This window comes from Tauraco erythrolophus, chromosome 17, assembly GCF_009769465.1.
Source record: "Tauraco erythrolophus isolate bTauEry1 chromosome 17, bTauEry1.pri, whole genome shotgun sequence".
NCBI lineage: Eukaryota > Metazoa > Chordata > Aves > Musophagiformes > Musophagidae > Tauraco > Tauraco erythrolophus.
In genome coordinates, this window is record NC_141481.1 from 18,470,664 (window position 1) to 18,497,024 (window position 26,361).

Below are 26,361 nucleotides of genomic sequence, written 5' to 3' on the forward strand. Positions count from 1 at the left end.
CAGATTTTTCTCTACATGTTCAAGAGCTTCATATGAGACTCAGGGTTTCTTTTGTGGTGTAGGGAGCATAATGTGTACTGTCATGCTATCACCAGAATATCCTACCATACGTAAGCAAAATTATGGCACTAGTTATATTTTGAGAAACTTGTCCTTCTACAAATCACTTAGGAGTTTTTCAGGGTATATGAATTAACGATAATTAAAGAACATATGAAATGCAAACAGAGATCCTTTCCTTTGCTAGCCACAGTTGGTGCTTAGTATCATGTCAATGTACATATGTGTTGTAGTTGTTTTGATTTGAAAGTTGGTGTCTGAATTTTAAATCCTCGTGCTCTGTTGTGTCCTTTCGAGACCAGGGACTGGGAACCAGTCAGAAGGCACCTTCATTCCTCTGATGTTAACGCTATCCCGAGCGTTGTCTTCAGGCAAGCCTGGTGTGAATTGTCTAAACTCATCTTATTTCTTTCCCTCAGCTGAACTTCGACTTGGATCGTGGTGTGTTCCCTGTGGTCATCCGAGCGGTGGTGGATGAAGGGGATGGTAAGCATGGTGATGTGCTCCCTTGGTCCTCTTCTAGCTCCCTTTGAGGTTATGTGACTCCTTCAGGGCAGGTCTCCTTCTGCAGTGATGAAAGCATTTTACTTGTAGCAAAGGCTTGGTGAGCCTTTCCAGAATAAAAATGTTTCGGGAGTTCACCTTAACTTCCCTGTATTTAAACAGCACAGCTAACCACAGGTTTTTCCATTAAAACATACTTTTAAAAATAGCCTCCATTTTCTACAGGAAAAACGGCCAGGTAGTTAGTGTTGGAACAGTGTTTAGGAGAGCTCCTGGCTCTGCCACCAATGCCAGGCACAAATTGGAGCAAATTACTTCCTTTCTCTTTGGGTTTTGCATTTGCAGTTTGTAAGGCAAGGAGAGAGTTGGTCCTTTCTCCTTCTTGGAGGGGTAAGCTGTCTTCATAAAAGCTATAGCTAACTGTAGGGTTGGCCTTCCCCTGGGAATGTTGAGAGAAAAAGAAATGGCTTTAAAGTGCTGTTTAACCAAATACAGCCTCATTCAGCAGTTTAAAATTCTCCTGCTTTTTCTGAAGGGTGCCGAACGGTTTCAATAAAAGAGCATAATCTTCAATGAGAAATAATATTGTTGGTTATTTTTAGAGCACTTTGCCATTTTGGAGGGGGAAGTCCAGTAAATGTTTAGATTGTTACTCACCTTGCACGGTATTTTCCTTAAGGGGTGTGTGCTTTTGGGCTCCGTGGGTTAGCACTCATTCCGAGCATCAGGAGTGAAACGGGCCCAAGGAAGTCACGTTTTCTCTAAAATTGGAGGCTGTTGTGGTCAACAGGACCAGCATTTCACTTCAGCATTTTGTAACGTTTTGTACAAAACTTGAGAATCATTAGAAAGGAAAAAAATCCGTTGTCAATTGCATTGTTCAGTGCAGTCGCTTGCTCAGGGAAGCGATGCCTGTTCTTTCTTACTTGGCATTCAAACTGGAGAGGGACCTGAATGTCATCTACTGAGTGAGCTAGAACAGGCTGGCTCTTGGCCGGCAGTGGAGGAGCAGGCAGATGAATTGTAGCCCTCTTTTCTACATGCCATTACGTTCCTGATTGCACCCGAATTGCTGTGACTGTTCCTGGTTACCCAGCAAATCTGCAGGCTTGGACCCTCTTACCCCACATACTGCTGTTTCCAAACAAGATCTTTGTGGTGTAATCCAGTGAACGGTTCCTCTTGTTGTCCCTGCTGTTCTGGGCCCAAAGGAAGCTGTCGAGCTCCTTTCCCTTTTAGACAACACAGGAGTTGCTTCCTTCAGCTGTTAACTTTCTGGCACCGAGCTGATAGTAGCGTCTGCCAGCTCATCCGCACGTGCTGAGCGCAGCCCGGGTGCTCGTCGGTCCAGGCAGGGCGAGGTGGTTACATGCCTCCCCTTCCCTCGGTGACTCCACCACCCACTTCTGTCTCCCGTTTCCAGAAGATGAGTCTGAACATAATTAAGCAAAAGGGTCCAACCAGTTGGAGCTGAACAGAACTTTAGAGTCTTGAGCTGGAGAGACTGGGATCGTACCTCGGTTTCCTCTGTTCTGTATTTTTATTTGCTGAGGGAGCCATGAATGCAGTGCAGAAACCGCTGTCAGCCTTTTCTCGATGCTGTTCAATTAAGAGGGAAGCCTCAAGGTTGGAAGAAGGAAGATGTGATGTTTGTCATTGGGGGAGAAAAATCAGAGAACTGCACAGAGATGTTTCACTGTCCAAAAATGGTATAAGAAATAAATGTTTTATAAGCACATAGGATTAGCCAGAAATAAAGTGATAAGGGCTGCCAATTGATGTTAAATCAGATGGATTTATTCATCTCTGTGGTCAACTCAGGTAATTAAAAACAGGAATTTGAGGGGATAGCGGAGTCCCACTGAGCTCTTTGTTTTACTTTCCCTTTCCAACCTCTGAAAACAAAGTGGGATGGTTTGGAGCCCCCGAGACAACAAAGGCCTGTCTGTATAAGAGCCCGCCACGGAGCCCAGCAGGAGTGTGAGATGAACCAGCCTGATGACAACATAAGGAAAGTTTTAAATTGCAAGAGGAGAGGAAATAGAAAAGGTGGCTATTTAGAAATTGCAAATGGAATACAATTCAGCTCCTGGTAGTTTTACACTTGTGCTACTTTCACGGTTTAACCAGGACTGCTCTTTCTCTTTTTGCAGTGGTGGTTGAAGTGACGGGTCATGCCCATGTTCTTCTGGCTGCGTTTGAAAAGGTAAATGAGTTCTTTATTCCCCCGTGTCCCTGTCCTTGTATATGTAAACCTTTCCGTGGGTCATTAGTTTGTGTTTATATAATGCTTAGCACAGTGGAGTCCTGGCCCGTGACTGGGGTTCCTGAGTGCTGTCGTAGTACAAATAATTGCTTGCAGCAGCTCCTGTGCAGCCTGTAATTATCATTTGTACCTGAGCTGGTCACTCAGCTAATTGTAGCTGCTGTTTCCTGTGTGTGGGGCGAGGGCATGCCTCAGTGGCTGTGATGTTTGAAGGTGGAAGGTGTTGACCATGGCTGCTACCGTGCAGTTTTCCAGGGCCTCGTGATCTCTTTGCAGAACCGGATCTGCTGTGTCCAGACCCTGTTACACCATTGTTTGGCCTTAGTTTACATGTAGGACCAAGCCCTTTTAAAGAATTAGGATACATCCAGACCATGAGCTCCACTACTTCTCGGTGGCATGTTTGATGTAGCTGACCACCGCTTACATGGTAATGCTAAGCCAAGCTGTGTGCACAAGCCTTGATAACAAAATCTCTTCCCATGAGAACTGGACGCTGAAAACAGCTGCAAGATCCATAACTGCATAAGCATGTTGTGTCTGGTTGTGGTAATACCGCAGACATATTCTGGGCAAGTGGTACTTGTAGCAATGTGCTAAGATGAGGCATGAGATGCTGGAGCAGAGCTGGGCTTGTAGAGGGGAGCAGCATCAAAGCTGTGCTGTTAGAAATTCCCCACTTCCAGGCTGGAACGTGGACTGACTTCTGTTTCTAAGTCTGCTTGGTTCTTGCTGTATCCCTGAGCAAGTTGACAGGCCTTACTCTGTTCCTCCTAGGTGGATAATGTGGATGGTGACAAGCTGAGTCAGAGGGCATGGGAAGCACAGTCAGTCCTAAGGAAGCTCTGTGGCTGGAAGACGGTTTAAGTGTTCTAGGTTGCTTTTTTGTTGGATATAGTTTGTGCAGAAAATGAGGTTTTCTGTGTTACAAAGACTGCTCTGAGCACTGGCTCTGTAGGTGGGTCTACTGCTGGCAATCGGAGATCTGTCAGAAATGAGACGGGCAGCTGCAGCACCTGTGGGACTAGGGCAGGGATGTTGTTATTCTAGTTTCCTCCTCCAGCTGATCTGGAAAAACAATACACACTGGAATCCCTCAGTCATTCTGCAGCACCTGGGAGAGGACAGTGCGGGCAGCGGGTCCTTGGGGAAGGCTGTAGCGTTTGGAGCCCATCTGTCCTCTTGGTAGGAAAATACTGTAGGTGGAGACCCCCTAGCCTTGCAACATGATTGTTTGGCCATTGCTAAGGAGAGAAGAATAGATGAGACCACCAGTTTCCTGCATGTTACAGCCTGATTTTGAAGTATTCTACCCATGTTTGCCTTCCTCATCTGCGAGACCCACCTATGCTCCCCTGGCTATTGTCTTCATAGCTTTTTGGCTGTAGCTAGGTTCAGATTAGGCTTTGGATCTGATGATATCAAAACATAGTGCTGTTGCAGTAAGCCCAGCCTCTGTGGTCAGGGAGTAGAGCTCTTACTTGGACCTGACTTTGTCCCAGCTTCCCATTCTAGCATCCTGTGGCCAGCACTTGATAATAGAAGCTTACAGAAAGGAGGAAAAAATCTGTATGTGCTGTGAGAAGGAGATGCTGTTTGGTGGGGCCACTTCTCATCTTCCACTGAACGCTTAAAATAAGATCAAAATCTTTCTTTTAATAAAAAGTCTCAGGGCAAAGTGCTTGTTGAGTTCTTTCCCCTCCCTATTTGGTTAAAATGTTTTCTACATCCTTAGAATAATTGCAGCTTTTGAAGTGTAGGGCCATAAATCCAGAGAAGGTCCTTGCTAATAAGCACTGCTGCTGATCACCAGAGCATGCTCAGAGGACAGACAGACCAGCAGGCCTTGGTAACTTGCTGTTTATGTGTATCTTTAAGATCAGAATAGTAACCTTGATGCTATGCGTAGTCTGGCCTTGCAGCTCTTCCAAAGGCAAAAACTTGGCACTTTGTGTTTCCCTGGAAAACAGGAATGCTTTGTCTTCTGGTGCAATGTTGTTGTCCCTTCCTTCCGAAACTCCTTCAGCAAACAGATGCATGTCTGCAACTGTTCACAGCAGCAGGGCCTGCTGGAGTTTCCCCTAAATCTCCTTTCCTGCTTGCTATTCCCTGGCAGAGGAGTTGGTTTGGTTCAGTTTAGTTGGCCCTTGTGAATGATGGAGAACATAGAAATGGCACACTGTTCCTGTCACTCGTTCTGGCACCAGCTATATACAGAATTGTTCCAGCTGTGCCTGCCACCACTGAGCAAGTCAGAGGCTTGAGGTGGTCACTGCAGCTCTGAAGATGGCAATGTGAAGCACATATGACTTGTTTCTGACTCCATCCGGTGGACAAGCCTTGTTCTCAGCCTCATGCCAGCCCGCTGCTCTCTTGGGGCTCTGGCCTCAAGAATGACACTGTAACTGGGTGTTATTTAGGGTGTTAACAAATACCCCCTGCCAAGTCTTGCTGGACCCGCTGAAGAAGTGTTTGCACCCAGTTGGACTGCTTGCAACCTGAAGGCAGCCAGTGTGCCAGTGGATTTTTGTGTATGCTCTGACCCGCTTCAGCCAGGTTTAACTTTAGCCAAGTCCGTCTAACTCTGCACTGGAGCAGACAAGGAGCACTCCAATACCCTGTTCCACTAGCTCTGCTGGGAATATTGCCATTGATTGCCACTCAGGCTGTCCCGATTGTACATGTGCCACCTTCCCCTTGGCTAGCAGACACCAGCTCTGATCATGAGTCTGTTTTAATTTGTACACTTCAGCTATTTAATACATTTCCTTTTTTTCCTGCTAGCACGTTGATGGCAGTTTTTCCGTGAAGCCGTTAAAACAGAAGCAGATCGTAAGTACCTGTTTCCTGTCTACTGCTTGATTAAGGACGTTTGCTGGTGTCCCACAGGTGCCTGACTGTGCCCAATGGGAAGCGTCAATGTTAGTTCACCAAGAGCCTGAGATCTCACATAGAATCACAGAACGGTTTGGGTTGGAAGGGACCTCAAAGATCATCTAGTTCCAACCCCCCTGCCATGGGCAGGGAAACCTTCCACTACACCAGGTCGCTCAAAGCCCCATCCAGCCTGGCCTTGAACACTTCCAGGGATGGGGCAGCCACAACTTCTCTGGGCAACCTGTTCCAGTGCCTCACCACCCTCAGAGGGAAGAATTTCTTCCTTAGATCTAATCTGAATCTGCCCTCTTTCAGTTTAAATCCATTGTCCCATGTCCTATCACTACACGCCCTTGTAAAAAGCCCCTCCTCAGCTTTCCTGTAGCCCCTTTAAGTACTGGAAGGCTGCAATAAGATCACTCCAGAGCCTTCTCTTCTCCAGTCTGAACAGCCCCAACTCTCTCAGCCTGTCTTCATAGCAGAGGTGCTCCAGCCCTTGGATCATCTTCGTGGCCCTCCTCTGGACCCGCTCCAGCAGCTCCATGTCCTTCTTGTGTTGGGCACTCCAGAGCTGAATGCAGCACTGCAGGGTGGGTCTCACGAGAGCAGAGTAGAGGGGCAGAATCACCTCCCTCGCCCTGCTGCCCACATTATTAGCTCAGATATCATGAGCAAAGGCAGTGAGCTGCTGGCAACCCTGTGTAACAACCCTGGTGGGTTGTTACACAGCCAGATGTGTGTCGGGGTACAAATATGGCAGCATAGGACCGGCAGAACAATGGTGCAGGTCTCTGTGCTCCTCTGGAACGCAGGCACCGTGCATAGTCATCCCTATACGTTCCTGCCTTGCTGGCATTTGGCGCTCGAATACAGAACTGGCAGAGCCCTTAGACATACCACAGCACTGATGCTTCCATGTCTGGATAGGTGCATGGAAATTCATCCAGTCTTGCATAGAGAGAAATACATAAGCAACTGCAAACTGCTGATTGCCAAGAATTTCAGCTTCTAAAAGAAAATCTGGTAGTGATCCTGGTAGGATCAGCATGAATGTCTTGGAGAAAGAGATGAGATTTTGGTGGTCAATCCCGTCACCTTTAGATGTGTGCTCTGTTTCTGCTTTAAACATGTTTGACTTCAGCTGCTTGTGATTGATGGCTAGGGTTTTCTGATCTGAATTAAAAAGCTTTCACTACTGAGAAGGTCACTGAGTGCCTTGATTAGACGCTTTTTGCTCTAAGATGTTCCTTCCAGTCCCCAAGTCAGAAAAATCCAAACCAGTTAATCATAGTGAATTATCCAATGCAGTTTTCATATATCTGCCTCACCAGTGCTGTGCAGACTCATGGCCTGTCCTTCAGCCTTGCTCATGCCCAGTGGCAGCAATATTAGTCCTTGCTGCCAGAGCTTTATCCCGGTGCTAGTGGTTGAGTTACTTGCCTGACGTCTCTTCTGAGCCCTGTGTGTCCCAGCCTGACCTCGCTCCCCTCCCTTGGTGCTGAACTTGGCTGTGTTGCAGCATGATCTCCTGGCTAGTTGGTCCATCTGGGTCCCACAAGTATTTTTAATAGAGGCAGCCAGAAACTGTTCCGGAAAGGAGTCTACAGAGCGTGCAAAGGCAGGTTTGTAGTGGGAACGTGCAGAAGAGCCATGCCTCTGAAGGGAGAGCTTGTGCGCTGTGCTGGGAGAGGCTGCCTGAGCGCGGAGAGAGCAGAGCAGTGTGGTGCCAGCGGTGCCTCTTTCTCACATGTTCTGATCAGAGAAGAGCATTCATGAGCTGATGAAAAGCCACTCATTTATCTTGCTTGTGGGGTTTTGGGGGGATGTTTTTTTTTTAAAAAAAAAACAAAACACAAAAAAAACCAGCAGTTATATGGCTGTGAGCTCTCTGAGTCAGTGTTGGGTGACTCTGCACACTAACGCAGTGTGTGCCATCCTACATTTAGCACTCCGGACTCCCCAAATGGAGGGCTGTCTTGCTGGCAGTGCTCTCTAGAGAAGTTCCCATCCTACCACAGTATGGTTAGCTGACTCCTGCAGTAAAACAGTGTGTGCTTGTCTGTCTTTACTGGCAGAGCGTGTAACCTTCCCACTCAGTCTTTGGTTGTGGGTACTTTTTTTTATTGGCAGTTTGTAAAATGTAATGCTTATATGTTCTCTTTCATGGCTTTTAAAATAGAAGGAAGCTCTTGCTAGAAGAACACGCAGTACCACTGAAACTGAGATAGCATCTGCACCCATAAGAGCATAGAGCAGAGGTATAGACTATATGTCTGCAGTATAACATTGTACATTTTTCCCCATGGCTTTTGCCTTCCCCTCCTTGCCATTGTCAGGATTCCTGGGTACCTTGTGCGTGCATTGATCTCTAAAGCTCTTTGGGAGCAGGAAGCAGCAGTTAATGAGCTGAACTGCTTTGTTCTCACAGCTGAGATCAGTTATAATGCATATACCAACCTGTTTTAAGAAATTCAGCATGGATGAATGCAAACAGATGGATCAGCAGAAAAACATGACCTGGACTTGGCTGGTGGCTCCTGTGTGCATCAGCTGAGGCTGTATATAGCAACAGAAGCCTTTAGAAGGATGATGTGGTGCGGGATGGGTTGGAGAAGCGTGAAGGTGAAGGACTGCATTGTCTACAATCACCTGCTCCTCCTTGTTTACTCCTACTCTTTTAAAACCTAGAGATCTTTCTAGTAAGAGCCATGTTGCACTGCTGACCCTTTTCCTACTGGAACATGAGCTTCTCAGGATTTTTAGAGGCAAGCTGTTAAAACGAATGCAGACTCCTGCAGAGGCTTTGGTCTCTTCCTTCCTGACCTCTTCTTTGGTTTGAGCTGACCACTTCTGCATTCACTGTCGCTCGTCATGATCCTCTGAGGAGTCAGGATGCTGTAACAAGGCTCTCTTTGAAATGTCAAGTTACAAAAGGACATCTCCCACATAATTGTTCCCAAACTTCCTGGGTGAGTTGTGACCCGCTGCAGAGGATTTTGCACAGCAGTCCAACAGCTGACCTCATTGCCGTGAAATGCAGGCCTGGAACAGATTGTCTGTAAGCTGCACGCTGAGATAAATGGGGAAACTCTGGAATTAGTTTGTTGAAGCTGCTGCGTCCCAGCTCAGAGCATTTCTAAACTGGCAAACAGGCTGGATGTAACTAGCTCCTGCCCCCGTCTTGGCATGTGACGTCTTCTGCAGCACTGAAATCCCATGACAAAGCTGTTGCTCTTCTGAGCACCTGGCTTGACAGAAGGAGAGGAGAGAGGCCAATTACACTTGGAAACGCCAGAAGCCCTGGGACTGATGAGCTGCTGAAGCACTGGGTTCCCAGTGGCTTGGCTTGACTGCATAGTGTCAACTGGGCAGTTACTGAAGATGGCAGGAAAGCGTTTCCTTCCCCTGTTTGCGCCACGTGCCAGTTTGATGCCTTGCAACCCCTTCACCGTTTTACCTGTTGCGGGCTTTTGTGCGGAGGAGCATGCCCTGCTCTGGGGAAGCTGCTGTGTAGCACCAAATCTTGGGGGACCAGTATCTTTGTGCATCCTTGTAGAGGCTGCTCCTCACGCCTGTACTTGCTGGCTAAGCTGGGGAACAGGGGAGAACACCTGTAGTGCAGAGGGGGCTTGCATTGGTGGAACCTGAATCCTCAGCCTTTCTTGTCTCGATGCTTTAATTCAGCTTCTCAGGGGAGTTTGCAGGCGGCTGCCAGTGTTTGCATAAAGACATGGCTCCGAGGAGCACGTCCCAGGTTTGGGGCTGTGAGTGACTTCCACTGTGCCTAGAGCACTTTGTGCCAGCACACACCCCAATTTGGAAATGCCACCGAGGGCCTGGAGGTGGTAATAAATGACACTGCGCTAATGCTGTCCCTCGAGTGCTAAGGGAGACAGTTTGTCTGCCTTCAGCAGCTCGACCTTATGCTCCTGGGTGATGAACAGGGAAGTGATGTGCAGCCATTGATGTGCCAGTAACGAGCTGTTGGCACAGCACCTTTCCTCAGGTTACAAAGATGGGTGGAAGTTCATCTTGGTTAAAGTTAAGCAGTACTTCACAGAGGGAAAGGACTGTGGAAGGCTGATTGCCTCTGGCTTATTTAAGCGCTGGGAGCATGTTCCCTCTTGATCTCTGTGACAAGAGAGTGTACTTGATTTTTAGATGATTTTGATAGTGACAAAAGTGGTCGCTTGGGCTCCTTGCTCAAACCAGATGTGATGGACACCACTCTTTGAGCAAGGAGAGACTCGTTCTCCCAGCTATCCTTTGCAATATTTGTTTCTGTTATTTTTTTTGTTTGACTCTAGGGGAGCCCGCTGCTGAGCATAACATGGACGTTTCAACACAGGGAGGGAGGGGAGGTGATCATGAAGCAGCAATGACAGAGCAGCTGACACTCCAACTGTTGTCTTCTTCCCTAGGTTGACCGAGTGAGCTATCTGCTTCAGGAGATCTACGGCATCGAGAACAAAAACAACCAAGAGACCAAGGTAAATGTGTTCAGGAGGCTCCTGCTCCCTGAGCTGCAGGTTTCCAGCCTGCACCTTCTGCTTTTGAGCTTAATGATGGGGCTGGGCAGGGCAATGTGGGGATGCTTCCCAGAATGACTATCAAGTCTGTGTGCAGGCACTGAGGAAGCCTAGGGATGGCAGGTCCTCACTGTTATAAGACCCAAACAATCAGTGGAGTTGTGCTGAGATAATTTTAAATAGCATGAGGCTCTTGAGGATACTCTCTGGGGCTGGAATTGCTGGTAGAGAAGGATATTAGTGCCCCATGGGGCAGAGCATTGATCTTTAGGGCTTGTAGAGACAGTGGACTGGTGTCAGCTGCTGTTCTTGGTATCCTGAGGCTGCTGGCCAGTCTAGGTGCTTCCCAGTTTGCACAGCCAAGAGTATTTTGTTGTTTTTCTCATTGATTGTAAATGAGCATTGCCTCCCAGGCTCCTCTGAAATCTTCCTTCTGGTGCCCATGCCATCTCACTGCCTCTCTGCAGTCAAGGCAGTCCTGCCCGATGTGCCTGTTCTTTGCTTCTGTGGCTCTTTCATCGTCTCCTGTTTGTTGGGGGGGATGTTTGGTTTTTTAATGGGAGGACTGCATGCATTTCCCAAGGCAGTTCCCATAGCATTGTGGGGAACTGAGCTCTCTAGGGCTTGCCAGTGTCCAGAGAGCAGCCTGCATCTCGCAGCAAGAGGGAGCACAGCATCACCAAGGGATGTGTTTGCAAATGCCTTAACCAGAAACATTGCCCATCTCTAGGCAGGAGCTTCTGCTGAATCCCAGCTTGCTGCGCAGCCCCGCGCAGATAACATGATTGCTTTATGCTTGCTTTAGCCTCTTGTAGAGCTGCCCTTTGCTGCCACCTGGGCTGCAGTGTACCAAGTGCTGGCCTCAGGATCGGACCGCTCTGGTGTGTGGAGTGTGTGATTTGCAAACAGAGGAGTAGCCTAAGAGCAAGACAAGCAGGATTTCCTCTCCAAGCAATGCAATGTCTTGCCCAAAGCATCTTGTGATCTGTATCTGCCTGTGCCAACAGGTAGCACCTGAAGAAGCAGGAGGGAGAAGTCTTTTCAAAGATTTTTCTTGCACAAGATCTCTTTAAGAGGATTGAAGGCTTCTTCTCCAGGGTCTTGTGATGATTCTGTTGATCCAGCAATCACACATTTGTGGCCTGGGGCCATTTGTGTTCTTCCCAGTATACTTAGCAACCCATATGAACAGGAAAGCAAAAAGCCTGGCCCCCCTGCCTCCCAGAATAGATGAGGAGTGTGTGTGTGATGGGGCAGACAGGCTTGCAGCCTTGCCCTGGCATAGTCAGCAGGCTGGGTGTGAATGTGGCAGCAGCGGGTGCTGTATATGGCAGTTTACACCAAGATTGTCCATGGTCTGGCATGTGTTAGCCCTGGTGACCAAAGGGGCCTTGTGAAGTGGGAACAGGTGAAGGCAGAGGGTGGCCCATGCTGGGTCATCAGTTTGGTGGGCTCTGGAATAACTTCTGTGGCATTGGTGGGGAGACTGTGGGGTTGTCGGGTGTCAGTGAAGAGAGCTCTTGATGTTGGAGAGTGGGTTTCTCCTCCCAGCAACAGCTGGCTTGGTGGCTCTAATCCAATCTGTGGGGCCCTGAGTGACAGAAGGACTAGTGGGATGCATTTTCATGTTGAATGGGTTCACACTGACTTTTTTACCAGGGTAGCTGTGAGCAGGTGAGCATCCCAGGCTGGTTCTCCTGCAGCTGCATCAGAGCTTGTGCCAGCACAGGAGGCTGGTGAAGATGATGTGACAGGAGAACCATTCACTTCATCACTTGTTCATAGCTGTGGAAACTGGGCTAGACATGGCTGGAGTGCCTCCCTCTGTGCAGCCCAAGGGCAGCCTGACCTGCTGCCTGCCACAGTCAGCAAGCAGCTCCTTTTGGGGCTGCTCTCTCTCTGTGGACATGGGGCAGAAAGGCTGGGCTGCCAAAGAGCCTGCTTCCCTGCTCACCCCGGGAGCCACCAGGCTGGCAGGCAGGAGCTTGTTCTTGGTTCCCTTTAGCCAAGGAGATCCCTGCCCCGAAGGGACTCCCCTCTGCACACAGGCTCCAGAGTCCTTTGGCAGTTGGACGTGGTCCTTTCCATTCACATGCCAACGTCTTGCCTCTTGTTGCAGCCTTCAGACGACGAGAACAGCGACAACAGCAACGAGTGCGTGGTTTGCCTGTCGGACCTCCGCGACACCCTCATTCTGCCCTGCAGACACCTCTGTCTGTGCAATTCCTGTGCTGACACCCTGCGCTACCAGGCCAACAACTGCCCCATCTGCAGGCTGCGTGAGTGTGTGCCCAGGGAACAAGGGCATCTTTCTCCCTCCTCAGCTCCTGTTCAGTCAGTACAGGCTGTGAGAGGGAGCATATATTTTATATAGCCCACCCCAGGGTTCAGCGTCAAACATGCTGTTGCTCTCACTGGCATCTGAAGATTCCTGGCACCTAAAATAACTGTCTTCGAACACGGAAGGAGGAGGGTACCTGGGCAAATGGCCCTTTATCCAGTGCCTCTCTGGCCACTTACCCTCTCCCTGGGATGGATCCGAAGGTGCAGGTGCTCTGAGCCGTGCCATGTTCTTGTGTTTTGGTGAAGATGATGGGAAAATGCCCCAAAGGAGGGCACGTAGAAGCTTTATCCTGAGAGTAGCTGGCCAAGACAGCAGCCAGCCTCACCAGAGGGTTGTCCAAGTACTTTGCATGATTGGTTTTTTTTTTTCCCCTCTGACAACCTTACTTTGACTTCACTGGGAAGGCAGAGATAAAAGTCAGTTCAGAGTCCTTTGCTTTGCTAGGAGAGTTAGGAGGATCTGCTTAACCCTTGCATTGCTCAGCTCTCAAAAGATGGAAAAAATGAAATACCCATTCTGACCCTCAGGCAGCGCTTGCTAAATTCCATGTCTTTTGTAAAAAGCACAGAGGCATAGGAGTCTCTTGAGAAAATGCTTGTGTTTTTACTGGAATAGACAGATCGTGCTTTGTCTCTGAGGTATTTGATTGTTTCTAATTGATACTTCTCAGGAAAAGAAAAAAGAGCCTAAGACAGATGTTTGGCCTGAGAAATTAAGTCTCAACAGTTCAAACTTGGCAAAGATGCAGTAACCAAAAGCAAGATCTTATCAGAGGAAGTGCCAGACAGCGTTGGCTATAAGTAGCACAACTTAAAACACAGGAACAGCATTATCTCATCTGCATGCTGCAGCAGAGTAGGTTGTATTTGTTTGGAAAGTATCCCTATGTCAGACTTCCTGAGAATCTGCTTCTGGGGAGCGCAGAGGCAGCGAGGACAGATTTGCACCTCTGACCTCTGGCTCTAGGCATTCTTGCAAGCAGCTGGGCGCAACAAAAAACGCCTGGGCTTTTCCTTATGTACAAGCAAGTTCTTACAGCTGCATCAGAACAGACGTCTGGCTCGTTCATATGCGCCCTTGGCACAGAGGAACTAACAATATTAAAGATCTACAGATAGAAAATGAGACTGTGGGCAGGGAGTGAGGATCAAAGCTGTTGTGGTGGGAGGACCAAGGGATTGCTGTGCTGGAGACAGGAGTTCAGCCACTAACCCTCTGGCTGGGTTTGCAGCTATTGCAGAGCCTCTCGCCACCGTCGCGCTGGCCGGTGAGTGAGCAGCCCATGGCTGGCGCGACATTTCCAGTGCCAGCTGGAGCCCAGGGCTGAGACTTGTGGGGTCTGAATGAGCCCAAAGTGGTTTTACATGAGCTCCCCAGCCACTCTGTAGCTTGCAGTGTGCTGCCCGAGGCCAATCTCCTGCTTTTCTTCTTCTGCCATACAGTATCAGGCCTGCAGCACCTCTGTACATCGCTGTACCGGGGCAGGCAGTGCCCGTTCTCTGCAGGGTCTGCATGTACCCAGGCTTTTTCGGCCAGCAGATCTCTTCCCTGTCTGGGTCAATCGACTAGAAGCCAGACCAAAGCCAAGCGAGCCGAGGAGCTCTCATGGTCTGGTCTTGTTTGGCTGCGTGGTCACCTGCCTGCTGTTCTCTCCTAGCCTTCCGCGCCTTGCTGCAGATCCGGGCCGTGAGGAAGAAGCCGGGGGCTCTGTCGCCGGTGTCGTTCAGCCCTGTCTTGGCACAGAGCGTTGACCATGACGAGCACTCTGTAAGTACCTCACAGCGCCGTGTACAAAGCCTGGGCTCTGGTCTCAGCCTGGGCGGGCAGCCTGTGCATGCACAAGTTTCTCAGCCTGATGGCTGGTGTCCCGGGGACCTCAGGAGGTGCACTCAGGCCTTGGAGCGAGGCCTTCCTGAGGAGTGCAGCCTCTCTTCTCAAACCTGCTAGACAGCCAGGATATCTCCTCTCATAGATTAGTAATACGGCTGGTTTTAGCCAGCTGTCCTCCTGTCTTTTGGAGGAAACAAATCCACAGAAACCTCAGTCTGAGAAGGTTTCTCGGGGCCTGTCCCAGCAGAGAAGTGCCAGACTCTGGGCATAACAGGGTGGGAGCTGGGAAAATGGGAGGTGGTTACAGGTTGACTTGCATGTACATCTGTGTGGCAGCACGCACTGATGAAATGCCCTTGGCATCAGGGTTACCAGCGTGGTAGCAGAAAGGCCTCTCTGTGCCAGTCTCCCTGAGTGATCGGGGTCTCGGCAGGCAGCTGAGGGAGTGTGGGATGGAAAGTGGGGTGCTGGTGGCCTCGGGGCTGGGTCGCACGTCCCTGATGCGGTGTGAGCAGCAGCTCATTACCTTGGCAGTGCTGTTGCCCTGCTGGCTCTGGCGAGACACGTGAGATCAGAGTGAGGAGAGGGAGAATCTGCATCTGGATCATCTTGCAGGCTTTCACGGGAACAGAAAGAGCTTGTCGCAGAAAAAGCCTGGTTTTATCCATCTGTTGTCTGCAGAACTGTGGCCCTACTGCCTTCAACTGGGGCTAAGAAATAGGACAGGGGAGAAACCTCAAGGGTTGTTGTGAAGCAGAGTGTGGCGTGCAGAGGAAGCAGGTGCTGTCACCTGGAGCGAGCTGAGGAGATGCTGTGTGTCTCTTCGTGTCACCAACCTCAAGAAACAACTTCTTTAAAACGTGGTTTTCTCTTGACAGTGTCCCTTTAAACCCCTTAAAGTGAGCACTGTCTCCCTGCTCAGCAGAAAACCTAGAAGGGAAACAGTAAGTGGACTTGGTTGTATTTGGCTCCTACGGCAGTTCTTCGGCAGCGGTGTCACTAGCACGTGGAAGCGTTGCACGCGCGCGGGCTTGCTCACACGCTGGGTTTGACTTGTGCCCCTGCACGGGCTGCGACACTCCACGTCCTGCCTCCGTGTTAGTGGCGAGATGCTCACACCCTGCACGAACCGTCACTGACCTCCCTGGTTTGCGTGCGGAGGAATAAGCGAAATGGCAGCAGCTTGCCACAAGGATCTGACACTGACCTGGCCGAGGTCTTTTCATAGCTTTGTAGGGCTGTGGGCAAGCTGCTGTCCCCTTGGCTCACCGAAAAGCTTCCTTGTGCTTGTCTCGTCCCCTTGTCAGCTTGGTGTGGGCACAGCTTGTTGTGGTTTCCACCCCGATGCTGGGTTGTAGAGGTAGACAAATAGGCACAGTTGGACCAGGTCTTGTGTTCAGGAATACTGGCTGCAATGGGCTGTTTTGCTTTCACAGAAACGGGAAGGATGGAGCTTGTTTTGTTGGGAACTTTCTTGGTGTGAAAGTGTGTGTAACTGGAATGCCATGCTGGGGACAGCGTGAATGGCTATTCTGGGGGACCAGGTGCTGAGAAGGGAAAAGGTAAGGGAGGCCCCAGGCCAGGAAGGCTGTTTGTGCTGCCTTCATGTACTCCCATCAAACGCAGCTACAGCTGTCATCGGTGTCGAGGAACCTGCAGTTTTCCCTTGCTCAGGCCAGCCTGGATGCTCAGAGGAACGTGGCTTGCTGTGCTTGTCAGGTCTGGAGAAAACCTGAGGCTTGGTTCAAGTAACGAGGCTGTCGCAGGCTTGGTATGACCCTGGCTCTCCGCAAGCCGCCTGCAGACACTGGCAGTGCTCCTGCTGGAGCAGTGGGCTCTAGGGGTGGTGTAGTGGTCAGCGTCGTAGGAGACAGCGTTGTCTCTTCGGGGTGTTTGAAAGCTCAGTAACTTGCAGCAAGGGTGTTGTAGCTGAGAAATCCTCCTCCAGCCTCTGACCTGTGCCACAGAACCTGAGCTTTCACCACAGCGAGCAGCCTTTGAACCCTCAGGCCTTGGTCTTCAGAGCCAGAAGAAAATGTCCGGAGCGCGAACCAGGGGGCTTTGTCTCCCTGACTTTTCTGTCCACGAAATAGCACCTCCCAGCTGCTGTCTGGAAATGAAATGTTTTTGTGGAGGTGGCTTTTGGCCCCACTGCCTGCAGGTGGCAGCAACTGTGAACAGATTCCTTGTTCAGCTGACACTGTTATCTTGCAGTCACCAGCTGTGGTCTTCAGTGGAAGCTCCTAACCATCACAAGACCGGTGCTTGGGGGATGGGGGTTGATGCTTGACCGCAGCTGCCCCTCCTTCTTTCCTCCCCATCAGATCTAGCTCCTGTGACTACAAGTGAGTCAATCCAAGTTGATGAACTCACCCCAAGTTAATGGCTGGGTTGGAACAGGTTGCTGGGCAGGCTCATCTGCAGCTGTGCGGCTGGAGATCAGGCACAGAGAAGTTCCTGGCCAGGCTCAGAAGCAGTACACCATTTTAGGTACAACGTAGAACCACCTCCCTGAGGGTGCAGGGCTGAAACAGCTTCATTTAGCGTAAGCCTGGACTGCTGCAGTCTTGTGTCTTGGTTTGCAGTTTGAGCTGCCTGTGACCTCCTGGGTTGCAGCATAAACCCTGTTTATCTCCAAGTCCACAGGACCTTGATGACCAGGAGGAATTTGGGAGTTAAACTTGTGTTGGTTTAAAGGTTTTGCAAGAGTCCCTTTGACTGGCAGCTTAGTGAGTTATGGAGAGAATGGGAATTGGTGCAGTTTTGCTCCCCTCTCGGCGGGGTCAGTGGTTCTGTGATCCCTTTCCTACCTTTTAGCAGAGGCCACTGTGCGGAGAGCAAGCGTCAGCAGCTGAGGGGGCTGAGTCCGTGGGAGAAGTGGAAGTACTGTAGGCTCTGAGGACCAGCTCTCAGCTGGTGCACGCAAACTCCCCTCCTTCAGCTCTCTCCTGGTGACTGTGGTAGTACTGTGAAACAGCTGTATGTACCAGGGCTGGAAGCAGAAGAGGGATGCTTATTGAGCTGGAAAGGTCTCTGAACCATAGGTGGAATTTTAGGAGAGAAAACACAAACGTGTTTTAGAGCAGCTTTCTCACCCTCCTTGTCTGGCTCTTGAAAGTACGGCGAGGGGTGCCCAGCCATGTTCTGGCTTGCTGAGATGCCCAGTCTCTCAAGCATTGCTCTGGAAACTTGCCTGGAGCATCGTTAGCATTACAGCCCAAAGGGGAATGTGTGGCTGTTGCAGGAGAAGGACACTGAGGCTCTCTGGAGACATGGTCGTGGGGATGGGCTGCCGGGGAGCACAGTGTGGGAGGTGCAGGGCTGGGTTGCAGCCGGATCTGACCTTTCTAGGGGGGCTTAATGTGTCCCTCTTCTTGCCCACAGAGCTCCGACAACATCCCTCCAGGCTATGAGCCCATTTCCTTGCTGGAAGCGCTGAATGGCCTTCGCTCAGTTTCCCCCTCCATCCCGTCAGCTCCTCTGTATGACGAAATCAACTACTCCGGCGTGGTGGATGGGATGCCACCTGCGAGCCGACCACTTGTTGGGATGGACAGAGCTGTGGAGAGCGGCCACCAAAAGGGCAAGCGGAGCAAGTCTCCGGATAGGTCAGCATGGGAATGGATGGGTCTGCTCCTCCTGCAAGCCCTGAGGGCTTGTGGCTATGTGCACTAGGAGCCAGGAGGGGGTTCTGGCTCTGGCTGGTCCCATCACTGGTGGCACTGCTAACTCAGAATTTTAGGAGGCCAGTAGGTACTCATGCCAGTGAGAGAATTGGGACGCAACCACTGTGTTCAGCCTCAGGTGACCTGCTTATGTCTCGTAAGAGCTGGCTTTGTCACCAAAAGAAAGAGGATTTTTAACAAGGAGATTTCATCTAGTCTTTGGATGGAAATATCTCCTCTCCGATGCAGTTAGTCCCTCCATTTACATTTGACATCCAAACCCTGTTGGATTTCAGCTTCTACGGAGTTCCCCAGGAACAAAAGAATGAGGAGGGAAGTGACCTAAATTTCAGAGCACAAAATGCCGAGTGAGATCCTTTAGTTGTTGTCTGAAGCCTCCTCTGTTGGCCTTGTGGTGGCGGATGTAGGTGTGGATGTCATGGAGCGGGCAGCCCACGGCAGGTGCCCTTCATGTGTCCCTTGCGGGGCCGTACAGATGGGATCGGACTGGGTTTGATCCTGGTGCTCCTCACTGCGCTTCGTTCCAAATTTCCCCCTGGGAAGGGAGCCCCTGAAGGTGTGAGGAGCAGCACGGGACCTGGGCCTCTTGCATTCCATCCGGAGGCAGGATTTGTCCGGGTTGTGTGGCTGTGCCGGAGCTCTGCACCACTCGGCTCTGCCCCAGAAACGCTGCTGCTGTTCTCCGTATCGCTGATACAGGAGGGCCCCGTTTGAGCTCCTGCTCGTGCGTGTTGTCGCCTGCTGCTGATGGAGGGACAGGGCCAGGGTGGTGACAGCTTGAGCTGCTGCCACCAAATCTGCCAGGGCCTGCAGTGCTGGCAGCACTGTGGCTCCTTGCAAGTGGAGTTTCTCTTGCTGCAGCACACTACGGTCTCCCTCGTCCCCGATCCATGAGGAGGATGAAGAGAAGCTCTCCGAGGACTCCGACTCGCAGCCAGTGCTGAGCGGGGGTGAGCTGGTCCTGGGAGAGACCAGCTCTCCAGAAGTAAGTGTGCTGGGGAGCTGCTCTGAGTCACAGCTCCTCAGGGGGAGCTTCTTCTGGGACATGGGAGGTGCCTCTTCCTTAGTGACAGGGTAAAGAGGAGCTCGTTAGCACGAGTAGCCCAGAGCCAACAGTCTTGGCTGCCTCCGTTTGCCCACAGGGCTCCACAGGGAAGGATGTCCTTGCTCCCTGTGCCCCTAAAATGTCTTTCGGAGCTGGAGGGTGAGCCACTGTGTGGCTCTGTGAGCCGCAGAGCCACTTGGCTGCAGCCATGCCAGAGCTGACCTTCCCCCAGTTTCCTGGAGGAGCCCAGCAGAGTTTGGGCCAGGGGTGGAAGCTGGGCCTTGCTGGGCTTCCAGCGCCCGCTGCCGTTGCCTGTAAAACCCCACCATCCCGCCCATGGTGCCACAGCGCTGGTGGGTGGCCCCTTGCTCTCCCTCCCTGAAACAAGTCCTGGCCCCGAATGCAGATCTCTGGAGAAAGCCAGAGCAGGAGACAAGCGCAGCAGAGGCCTCCATCCCGCAGAAGTAACCTGTACTGTTCCTCCTTACAGAGCGTGGCAGAGGAGGAGATCGAGGAGGCGCCATCCCTGCAGCAGGGTAGGTGTGCCCTCAGCCTGGGGGGTGGCCAGGCCTTGTCTTGGTGTCCAGCTCCACTGTGGTGGGAAGGGGGCAGCTGGGGAATGGACATAGGAGTTGAGAAACATCCAGCCCCCGAAATCCATCTCTGAGCTGCTGTGCTTCACCAGAGGCAGGTGCCAGGGTCTCTCCTGGGAAGTGGGGGACCAAAATGGACAAATCTGTCTGGTTTATATGCCAAGCATCTCTCCTTGCTGTAAGCTCTACACAAGTAGAGCTGTCCACGCCATGGGCTGTCCCCTCGTGTGGCTGAGGGGCAGACAGCTGCATGCACCAGCGTGGTGCTGGGAGACCATGGCTGTGGTACTGGGCATGCAGGATGTGCCTCATCTCTTTGGGATGGGTGTCTGGTGCTCAGTGAGCACCCGGAGGGCATAAGGATGGGGTGGGAGGGGAGCACTGGGTGCATTTTGGGGCACGAGCCTGTATGCGAACAGAGGTGGCCCTTCGGCACTGTGACCTGGGCCGGTCCGACTGGATCTTCCGAGACCTCTGCGGGGCTGGGGGTCCCAGGGGACTTCTTCACGTGGAAGATCTCAGCCCGTCCCCAGGCCACGTGCCCCTGCAGAACTGGTCTGGGGCCTGAGGGGCTGCGCTCTCTGACGGTTCTAGGCAGCCGCCCGCCCTCCGTCGAAGACGTCCTGCAGGACGGCAGCTGCAGCGAGCACAGGAGCCTGACGCACTCGGAGAGTGACGCCCCAGTAGACGTCTTCTTGCCAGGTAATGGCCGCGCCATTGGGGTCGGAGGCACGCTGCCCGCCTGCCACGCTTGCGGCTCGGCTGTGAGGCACCGAGGGGCCATGGGGGGTCGCGTGGACCGTGTGCCTGACCGCGGGCAGCCTCCCCCGGCGGGGTGGTGCGCAGCAGCCTTGGCATGGGACAGGGACGAACCTGCCTGGAGCACGGGCTCCCACTTCTTCCCAGTGGGCAGAGTGAGCTGAGGGCGAGGGGGGCTAATGCAGAGGTAACTCGCCTCCCCCCTTCTCTCTCCTCCTCCCTCACCCTTTTGTCTCTGTCCTTCCCCTCCTTTCTCTTCTCCCGGCTGTGGCCACTCATTTATGTGACAACCGAGCTTTCGGCCGAGGAAGGGGAACCAGCTGGGCCGGCTTCTGGGAGACTGAGCCGGCGCGGGGGGCAACGGGCACCCATCTGCCGTGGGACGGTGTCACGGCAGGGGGGGCCACAGGGTGCCGTGCTTTGCTGGCCTCACCCCTGACTGTTGTCGTTGCAGCCTGTTTTCTTTCGTAGAGTCGCAGTCTGTTCTGAGTGCCTCTCTAATGTCTCCTTCCCTCTCTGTCTGCCTTCCTCCCCCCTGTCTTGGGCAGCACTGGGTCCCGATTCCTGCTCTATTGGTATAGAAGAGTAAGCTGGTACGTCTTCTCCTTCTTCTTACACCGCTGTTGTGTGGGGCAGCAGGTCCCCTCCTGGGAAGGCCGGCAGCTGGGCGAGAGCGGGGATGGGACTGATCCTGGCCATGGGGGCAGGGAAGAAGGGGGCAGCAAACCAACCAGCCTGCACTGCTGGGCTCTGTCCTGGCTCTGTTCCCACTGTTGGCACCAGTATCCCTGCACCCTGCAGGCGTCCCCACTGTCCTCCAGCACCAGGACCCCAGGCAGGGCAGCAGACACCTTGACCCTCCCCACCAGCTTTTGGGTGAGGCTTTTGGGTGAGGGCTCTGCTGCCTGGGGTGGGCAGCATGAACGTCCAGGGCCATGCCCACATCTCCCAGGCTGGTGGCAGACAGCATTGTCCCCTTCATCTCCCATGTCCCACCCCTGGCTCTTGCGGAAACCGCATCTTCACAGGGGCAGAGAGGATGGAGCTCGCAGGCTCCTGTGGTCGATCCGGGACAGGGAGGGGGTGGCAGGACTTATGGGCTCCTTGGCCCACTCTGCCCTCCAGGGCCTAGCACCCTGCCTGGGCTCTGAGTCTGACCCCAGGGCCGGCACTGCTGGGGCTGAACCCCCCCATCCTTCTCCTCCCTCAGGCTCATCCGACTTCACCAAGACGCTCCCCGGCCGCGGCACCGGCAGCCCCACGCAGCCCCTTCTCTTCGAGCAGACGCGTCTTCACCTGGAGGACGAGCAGAACATCTCGTGAGCGGCACCGGACCCCCCCTCCCCGCTGCCGCCGGACCCCGCACCCCCCCCAGCACAGCCTCTCTCCGCCTTCTCACCGCCGCCGAGGACACGGCGCGTTACACCGACCCGGTTTCGCCGCTTTTTTTTTTTTTTTTTTTTTTAAGAAACAAAAAGACGTGCATGTTTCTTGGCGGTGGGTGGGGGCGTGTTTTGGCGGGGGGGGGGGAAAGGGGGTTTTGGGGTTAAAATCAGCAGATGAAGGACACTACGATGTATATTTTGTACACACCGAGCACAGCCCTTTGCTGTCACGGCCCCGGGGCGCCGGGGGAGGGGGGGGGGGGGCGGGGGTCAGCCCCGTCCCGCCCCGTTCGGGGCGGGACGGGGCTGACCCCCGCGCCCCCCCGCTCCCCCGGCGCTGCAACGGCTCCACGCCGCGTGCCTTGTTCTGCTTCTGCGGCGGGTCCCGGGGCGCCCCCCCTTCCCTCCCCCCCTCTGTTTGTAGAAATAAACCCGTGGAGCAGCCGCGCGACTCCGCGTTTCGCTCCGGTTCCCGTCGGGGCGCGCCCGGTGGAGGCGCCCACCAGTCCGCCTCCTTCCCGGCGTGCTCTTCGGCGGCCACGCTGCCATCTGATTGGTGACTGGCGGCGCGGGCTGTTACCTAATATGGCGAGCGACGCCAGCAGCAGCGCGCGCGCCTATTGGTGGCGCCGCCCGCGGCGCGCCGCCATTGGCTCTTGAGGCGGCCGGGCCCGCCCCACCTTCCCCCCCCCCCCGCGGCGCCTCGGTGCCGTCGCCATTGCGCCTGCGCGGAGCGGGCTCCTGGGGCGGGCGGCGAGGAGGTGATGGCGGCCATGGGGACGATGGCGGCCATGGGGGCGCTGCCGGCGGCCGTGGGGGCTCTGCCGCCGCTGCCCACGCTGGGGGTGCCGGGCGTGCCCGAGCTGAAGCCGCTGACGCGGTACGAGGCGATGCGGCTGGGCCCGGGCTGGAGCCACTCGTGCCACGCCATGCTGTACGCGCCCAACCCGGGCATGCTCTTCGGCCGCATCCCGCTGCGCTACGCCGTGCTGGTGAGGGGGCGGGCGGGCGGGGGCCGGGACGGTGCGAGGGGACGGGGACGGGGGCCGGGGCGGGGCGCGGGCTCCGGGGGAGGCGGGCTGAGGGCTGGCGGGGCGGGCCCGGGCGGGCGGCGCGGCGGCGTTGGCTGTCCGGTAGTTCCCGCGCAGGGCGGTAGCATCAGGCTCGGCGGCGGCGGCGGGCCCGAGCCCGGGGGGGCAGCCCCCGGGACTCCCGGCTGCGCGGCCGGGGCGGCTCCGCCTCGGCTTCCCCCGGCCCGGGGCCTTGGCGAGCGCTCGGTGTCGGTGAACGGTCCTGGATGCGCCGGAGCTGGTAGGGCCGCACCGGAGCGGCCAGGAGGCCTCTCCGAGCTCCTCCGCCTCCGCGGAGGCCTCCGTGGCGCCGGGCTTGGGCGCCCGCGCCTCCCCTCGCCGCCCCCGTGCCCCATTAACACCATGCGCCTCTATTGCAGATGCAGATGCGATTTGACGGACTACTGGGCTTTCCCGGGGGGTTCGTGGATCGCCGTTACTGGTCCCTGGAGGACGGTCTGAATCGGGTGCTGGGCTTGGGTTTGGGCTGTGTGCGCCTGACGGAAGCTGACTATCTGTGCTCGCACCTGACAGAGGGGCCACATCGCGTGGTGGCACACTTCTACGCCAGGCAGCTGACCCTGGAGGAGCTGCATACCATCGAGATCAGCGCGGTGCATTCCCGAGACCACGGGATGGAGGTGGGACATCCAGGGAGGGTCGCGAGAGCTCTGTTAGCCACAGGGAAGACGAAGCTTCCCTCCTAGGTCTGCTGGGCTGCCGTCTCTGGCAGCCCAGCGGGGGAATGCACCGCACGTAGAGCTGCTGTCGGCGAGTGCTGCGCACCGCCGTGTAGCACCGGTGTTAGGAGGCCTGGCTGCTGGCTGGGGCTGTGCCTCGGGCTCCGGAGCGTAGTGAGCTCGAGCTCCGGCCTTTCCCGGCGACTGCCCACATAGGGAAGAGCCCTTTGTTCACCCGCTCGGCCTCAGGACGCGGGTGAGGTCTGTCTCGCGGCTGGTGGGCATCTCCCCCCACCCTGGGCTTAGTAACCTGGACCGGACTCGCGACCCTCGGTGTGGTGACGTGCGGCTCGAACCCGAGTTCTCCCCGGTTTGCACGGAGGCGGTGCGGGAGGCAGCCGTCTTCCCGGGTAGCTGGGTCAGCTGGGTCCGGCTGACGCCCCAGAGCAGAGGGCGAGAGCTAGGGTCTCCCTGCGTGCCCCCCGGGGCGCTTGGCGGGTCTCAGCAACTGCGCCAATGGAGGCAGTTGGCCCTGGGTTGTGGCATGTTTGAGGGGGACGTGTGGGTAAGCTGTGGTGTCCCCAGGCAGGGCAGGGTGCAGAGGGTGAAGCGGGGCTCTCCGTAGCAGCCTGGGGCAGCGGGATCCCTCTGAAGGGGCAGGAGGGGGAACAGAGCCAGGGCTGGGCTGGGCTGGGCAGGGAGAGCAGGGGCCTGGTGGGGCTCAGGGAGGGGCAGTGCAGGGGCTTCAGCCGGGCTGGGCGAGGGCAGGCAGGCGAGGGCAGGGGTCGGTGCGGGAGGGATGGGCAGGATCTGGCAGCTGGGGCAGGGTGGGCCTGGGCCGTGGGCTGGCGGGGTGCTGGGGCGAGGGTGTGGGGGCAGAGGGGGCTGCGGGGGTGGGTGGGGGGGGCTGGTGTTGCCGTGGCCTCTGCTGAGCTGTGCTCTGTGCTGTTACAGGTGATGGGCATGGTCCGTGTGCCCCTCTACACCCAGAAGGACCGCATGGGCGGGCTGCCCAACTTCCTGGGCAACTCCTTCGTCGGAACCGCCAAATTCCAGCTGCTCTTTGCCCTGAAGATCCTGAACATGGTGCCAGAGGAGAAGCTGGCCGAGGCGGTGGCTGCCACGCAGAAGCCGAAGAAGCCGGCCATTGACCAGGCAGCAGGGGCAACAGGAAACCCACCTGCCGCGAAGCCGGTGAATGAGATGGCAGTGGCTGCTAAAACAGGCAACGAATTGGCAGCTAGGGCAGAGAATGCGGTAGCTGTGCAGGCGGGGGCTGAGCCCGCGGAGCAGCCGGTGGCTGGGCTGGAGAGCCAGGCCGTGGCGGGGCAGCTGGCGGCCATGCCAGCAGCCGAGGTGGTGGAGCAGCCGGCGGGGCTGGGGGCAGATGCTGTGGCGGAGCAGCCGGTGGCCGAGCCGATGGAGTGACGCCGCCGCGTTGGCGCTCGATTAAAAGTGGGTGAGACTAGAGACTTTCTTCTAACTTTGCGACCCGGCGCCGGCTGCGGCTGCTGCCCACGCGATCCCACTGCCCAGCCAGGAGGGTCCGGGTTTGTCTGACGCAGGGGACAGCGATGTATTTTTATGGCCATTAAACTCTAGCGAGCTTCCCAGATCAACCCGCAGAGCCCCCTGCAGAGAGTTCATGTGCTTACGTGAGGCGCCGACGCCTCCGAGTTACGCTTTGGTTTCAGGGACGCTGCTGCCGCCAGGTCCCCGGTTCATTTTTAAGGAACAAAACGTCTTTATTTTTTAAACGCCCCGTGTTGAGGCGGACGCGGCTGTGTTTGCAGCAGGCACAGCTGAGGGCTGGGGCTGCTGGCCAAGCATCTCTGCCAGCGGCAGGGCAAGGGCTCCCCTCCGCTGGCGGCGGTGCGGCCAGGCTCCCATTTGGGGTGCTGGCACGAGCGGGTGGCGTGCCGTGAATTCCGTCTGGGGCGTGGGGGAGCGCTTGTGTGGGTTTCTACCTGGAGATCTGTGGGAGCAGGAAAGTGGAATAAATGGCTTTGCTGAACACTTGGCAGTCAGGATCGTTCTTAAGGGCTGGTGCAGAGCCTGTGGCAACCCGGACCTTTGGGGGGTGTGGGGCCTGTAGGTGCCCTCTGCCTCAGGGCTTTGCCCCTGCCCTGCTCCTTACTGACCTGTGCCAGGGTGAGAAGCTCGAGGGGAAGGGCAGCACCCAGAGCTGCTGCTTCCTCTTGGCTGGGGGAAGCTGGGGCAGAGGGGGCTGGCTCAGGGTGCCAGCTGTTGTTAAGCTTTTGCTGCTGGATTACTCCAAAATGGCTCCTGCACCCAAGGACTTCAGGCAGGGGCCTAGGAGAAGCTGGCTGTGCCACTGTGGGTGCCAGAGCCCCTCCTGGGCACGGCTTGGGCAGGGGACAATTTGTCCTGTCTGCAGTGCAGCCGGCTGGCTCCGCTCTCTATGCGGTGACGTTTCAGCTGAGCCTTAGTACAATCCTCCACCCAGCCAGCAGCCCCACTGCAACAGGGCAGGCCCTGTGCTGGAAGAGCTGCACTTCCCCTGCTCCAGCCTCTCTGGAGCTGATCCCTGGCCGGGAGCAGCAGCAGCTTCTGGTCGGAGCCACCCCAGCCCCGGTGAAGAGGGCCTGCTGTCAGCCCGCAGAGCGGCAGGGTGCAAGGTCAGACGAAGGTGCTCGAGCAGCAGGCGAGCAGCGGGCTCCTGCGCAGACTGACAAACGACTCGGAAAAAGAGACTGGGTTTAACTGGAGACG

The 26,361-nt window shown here is 54.8% G+C and overlaps 2 protein-coding genes across 8 annotated transcripts in view; both read left to right on the plus strand.

The window, feature by feature from the left end:
- MGRN1 (mahogunin ring finger 1) overlaps window positions 1–21,816 on the plus strand; it is a 54,702-nt gene extending 32,886 nt beyond the window's left edge. Inside the window, exons 6-18 of one of the 5 annotated variants that reach the window (XM_086621985.1) lie at window positions 480–546; window positions 2,718–2,770; window positions 5,615–5,662; window positions 10,129–10,197; window positions 12,356–12,515; window positions 14,238–14,347; window positions 15,289–15,354; window positions 17,795–18,018; window positions 18,958–19,081; window positions 19,632–19,677; window positions 20,329–20,439; window positions 21,110–21,118; window positions 21,704–21,816. In XM_086621985.1, the coding sequence (XP_086478111.1) occupies window positions 480–546; window positions 2,718–2,770; window positions 5,615–5,662; window positions 10,129–10,197; window positions 12,356–12,515; window positions 14,238–14,347; window positions 15,289–15,354; window positions 17,795–18,018; window positions 18,958–19,081; window positions 19,632–19,677; window positions 20,329–20,439; window positions 21,110–21,118; window positions 21,704–21,816 (1,200 nt within the window). Of the gene's footprint in view, window positions 1–479; window positions 547–2,717; window positions 2,771–5,614; window positions 5,663–10,128; window positions 10,198–12,355; window positions 12,516–14,237; window positions 14,348–15,288; window positions 15,355–17,794; window positions 18,019–18,957; window positions 19,082–19,631; window positions 19,678–20,328; window positions 20,440–21,041; window positions 21,083–21,109; window positions 21,119–21,703 lie in introns of those variants that run through there. The other 4 variants (XM_086621982.1, XM_086621986.1, XM_086621983.1 and 1 more) reach the window with 4 other exon arrangements.
- Window positions 21,817–22,627: 811 nt separating this feature from the next.
- NUDT16L1 (nudix hydrolase 16 like 1) lies at window positions 22,628–25,631 on the plus strand. 3 transcript variants are annotated; one of them, XM_086622253.1, is made up of 4 exons: window positions 22,643–22,870; window positions 23,329–23,589; window positions 24,583–24,948; window positions 24,985–25,631. In XM_086622253.1, exons 1-4 carry the CDS (start codon window positions 22,643–22,645, stop codon window positions 25,054–25,056), a joined length of 927 nt encoding a protein of 308 aa, XP_086478379.1. In that variant the 3' UTR covers window positions 25,057–25,631. The 3 variants fall into 3 exon arrangements, with proteins under 3 accessions (XP_086478382.1, XP_086478379.1, XP_086478381.1); XM_086622256.1 differs by having other exon boundaries at window positions 22,628–22,870; window positions 24,583–25,631; XM_086622255.1 differs by lacking the exon at window positions 23,329–23,589 and having other exon boundaries at window positions 24,583–25,631.
- The last annotated feature ends 730 nt before the right edge of the window (window positions 25,632–26,361 follow it).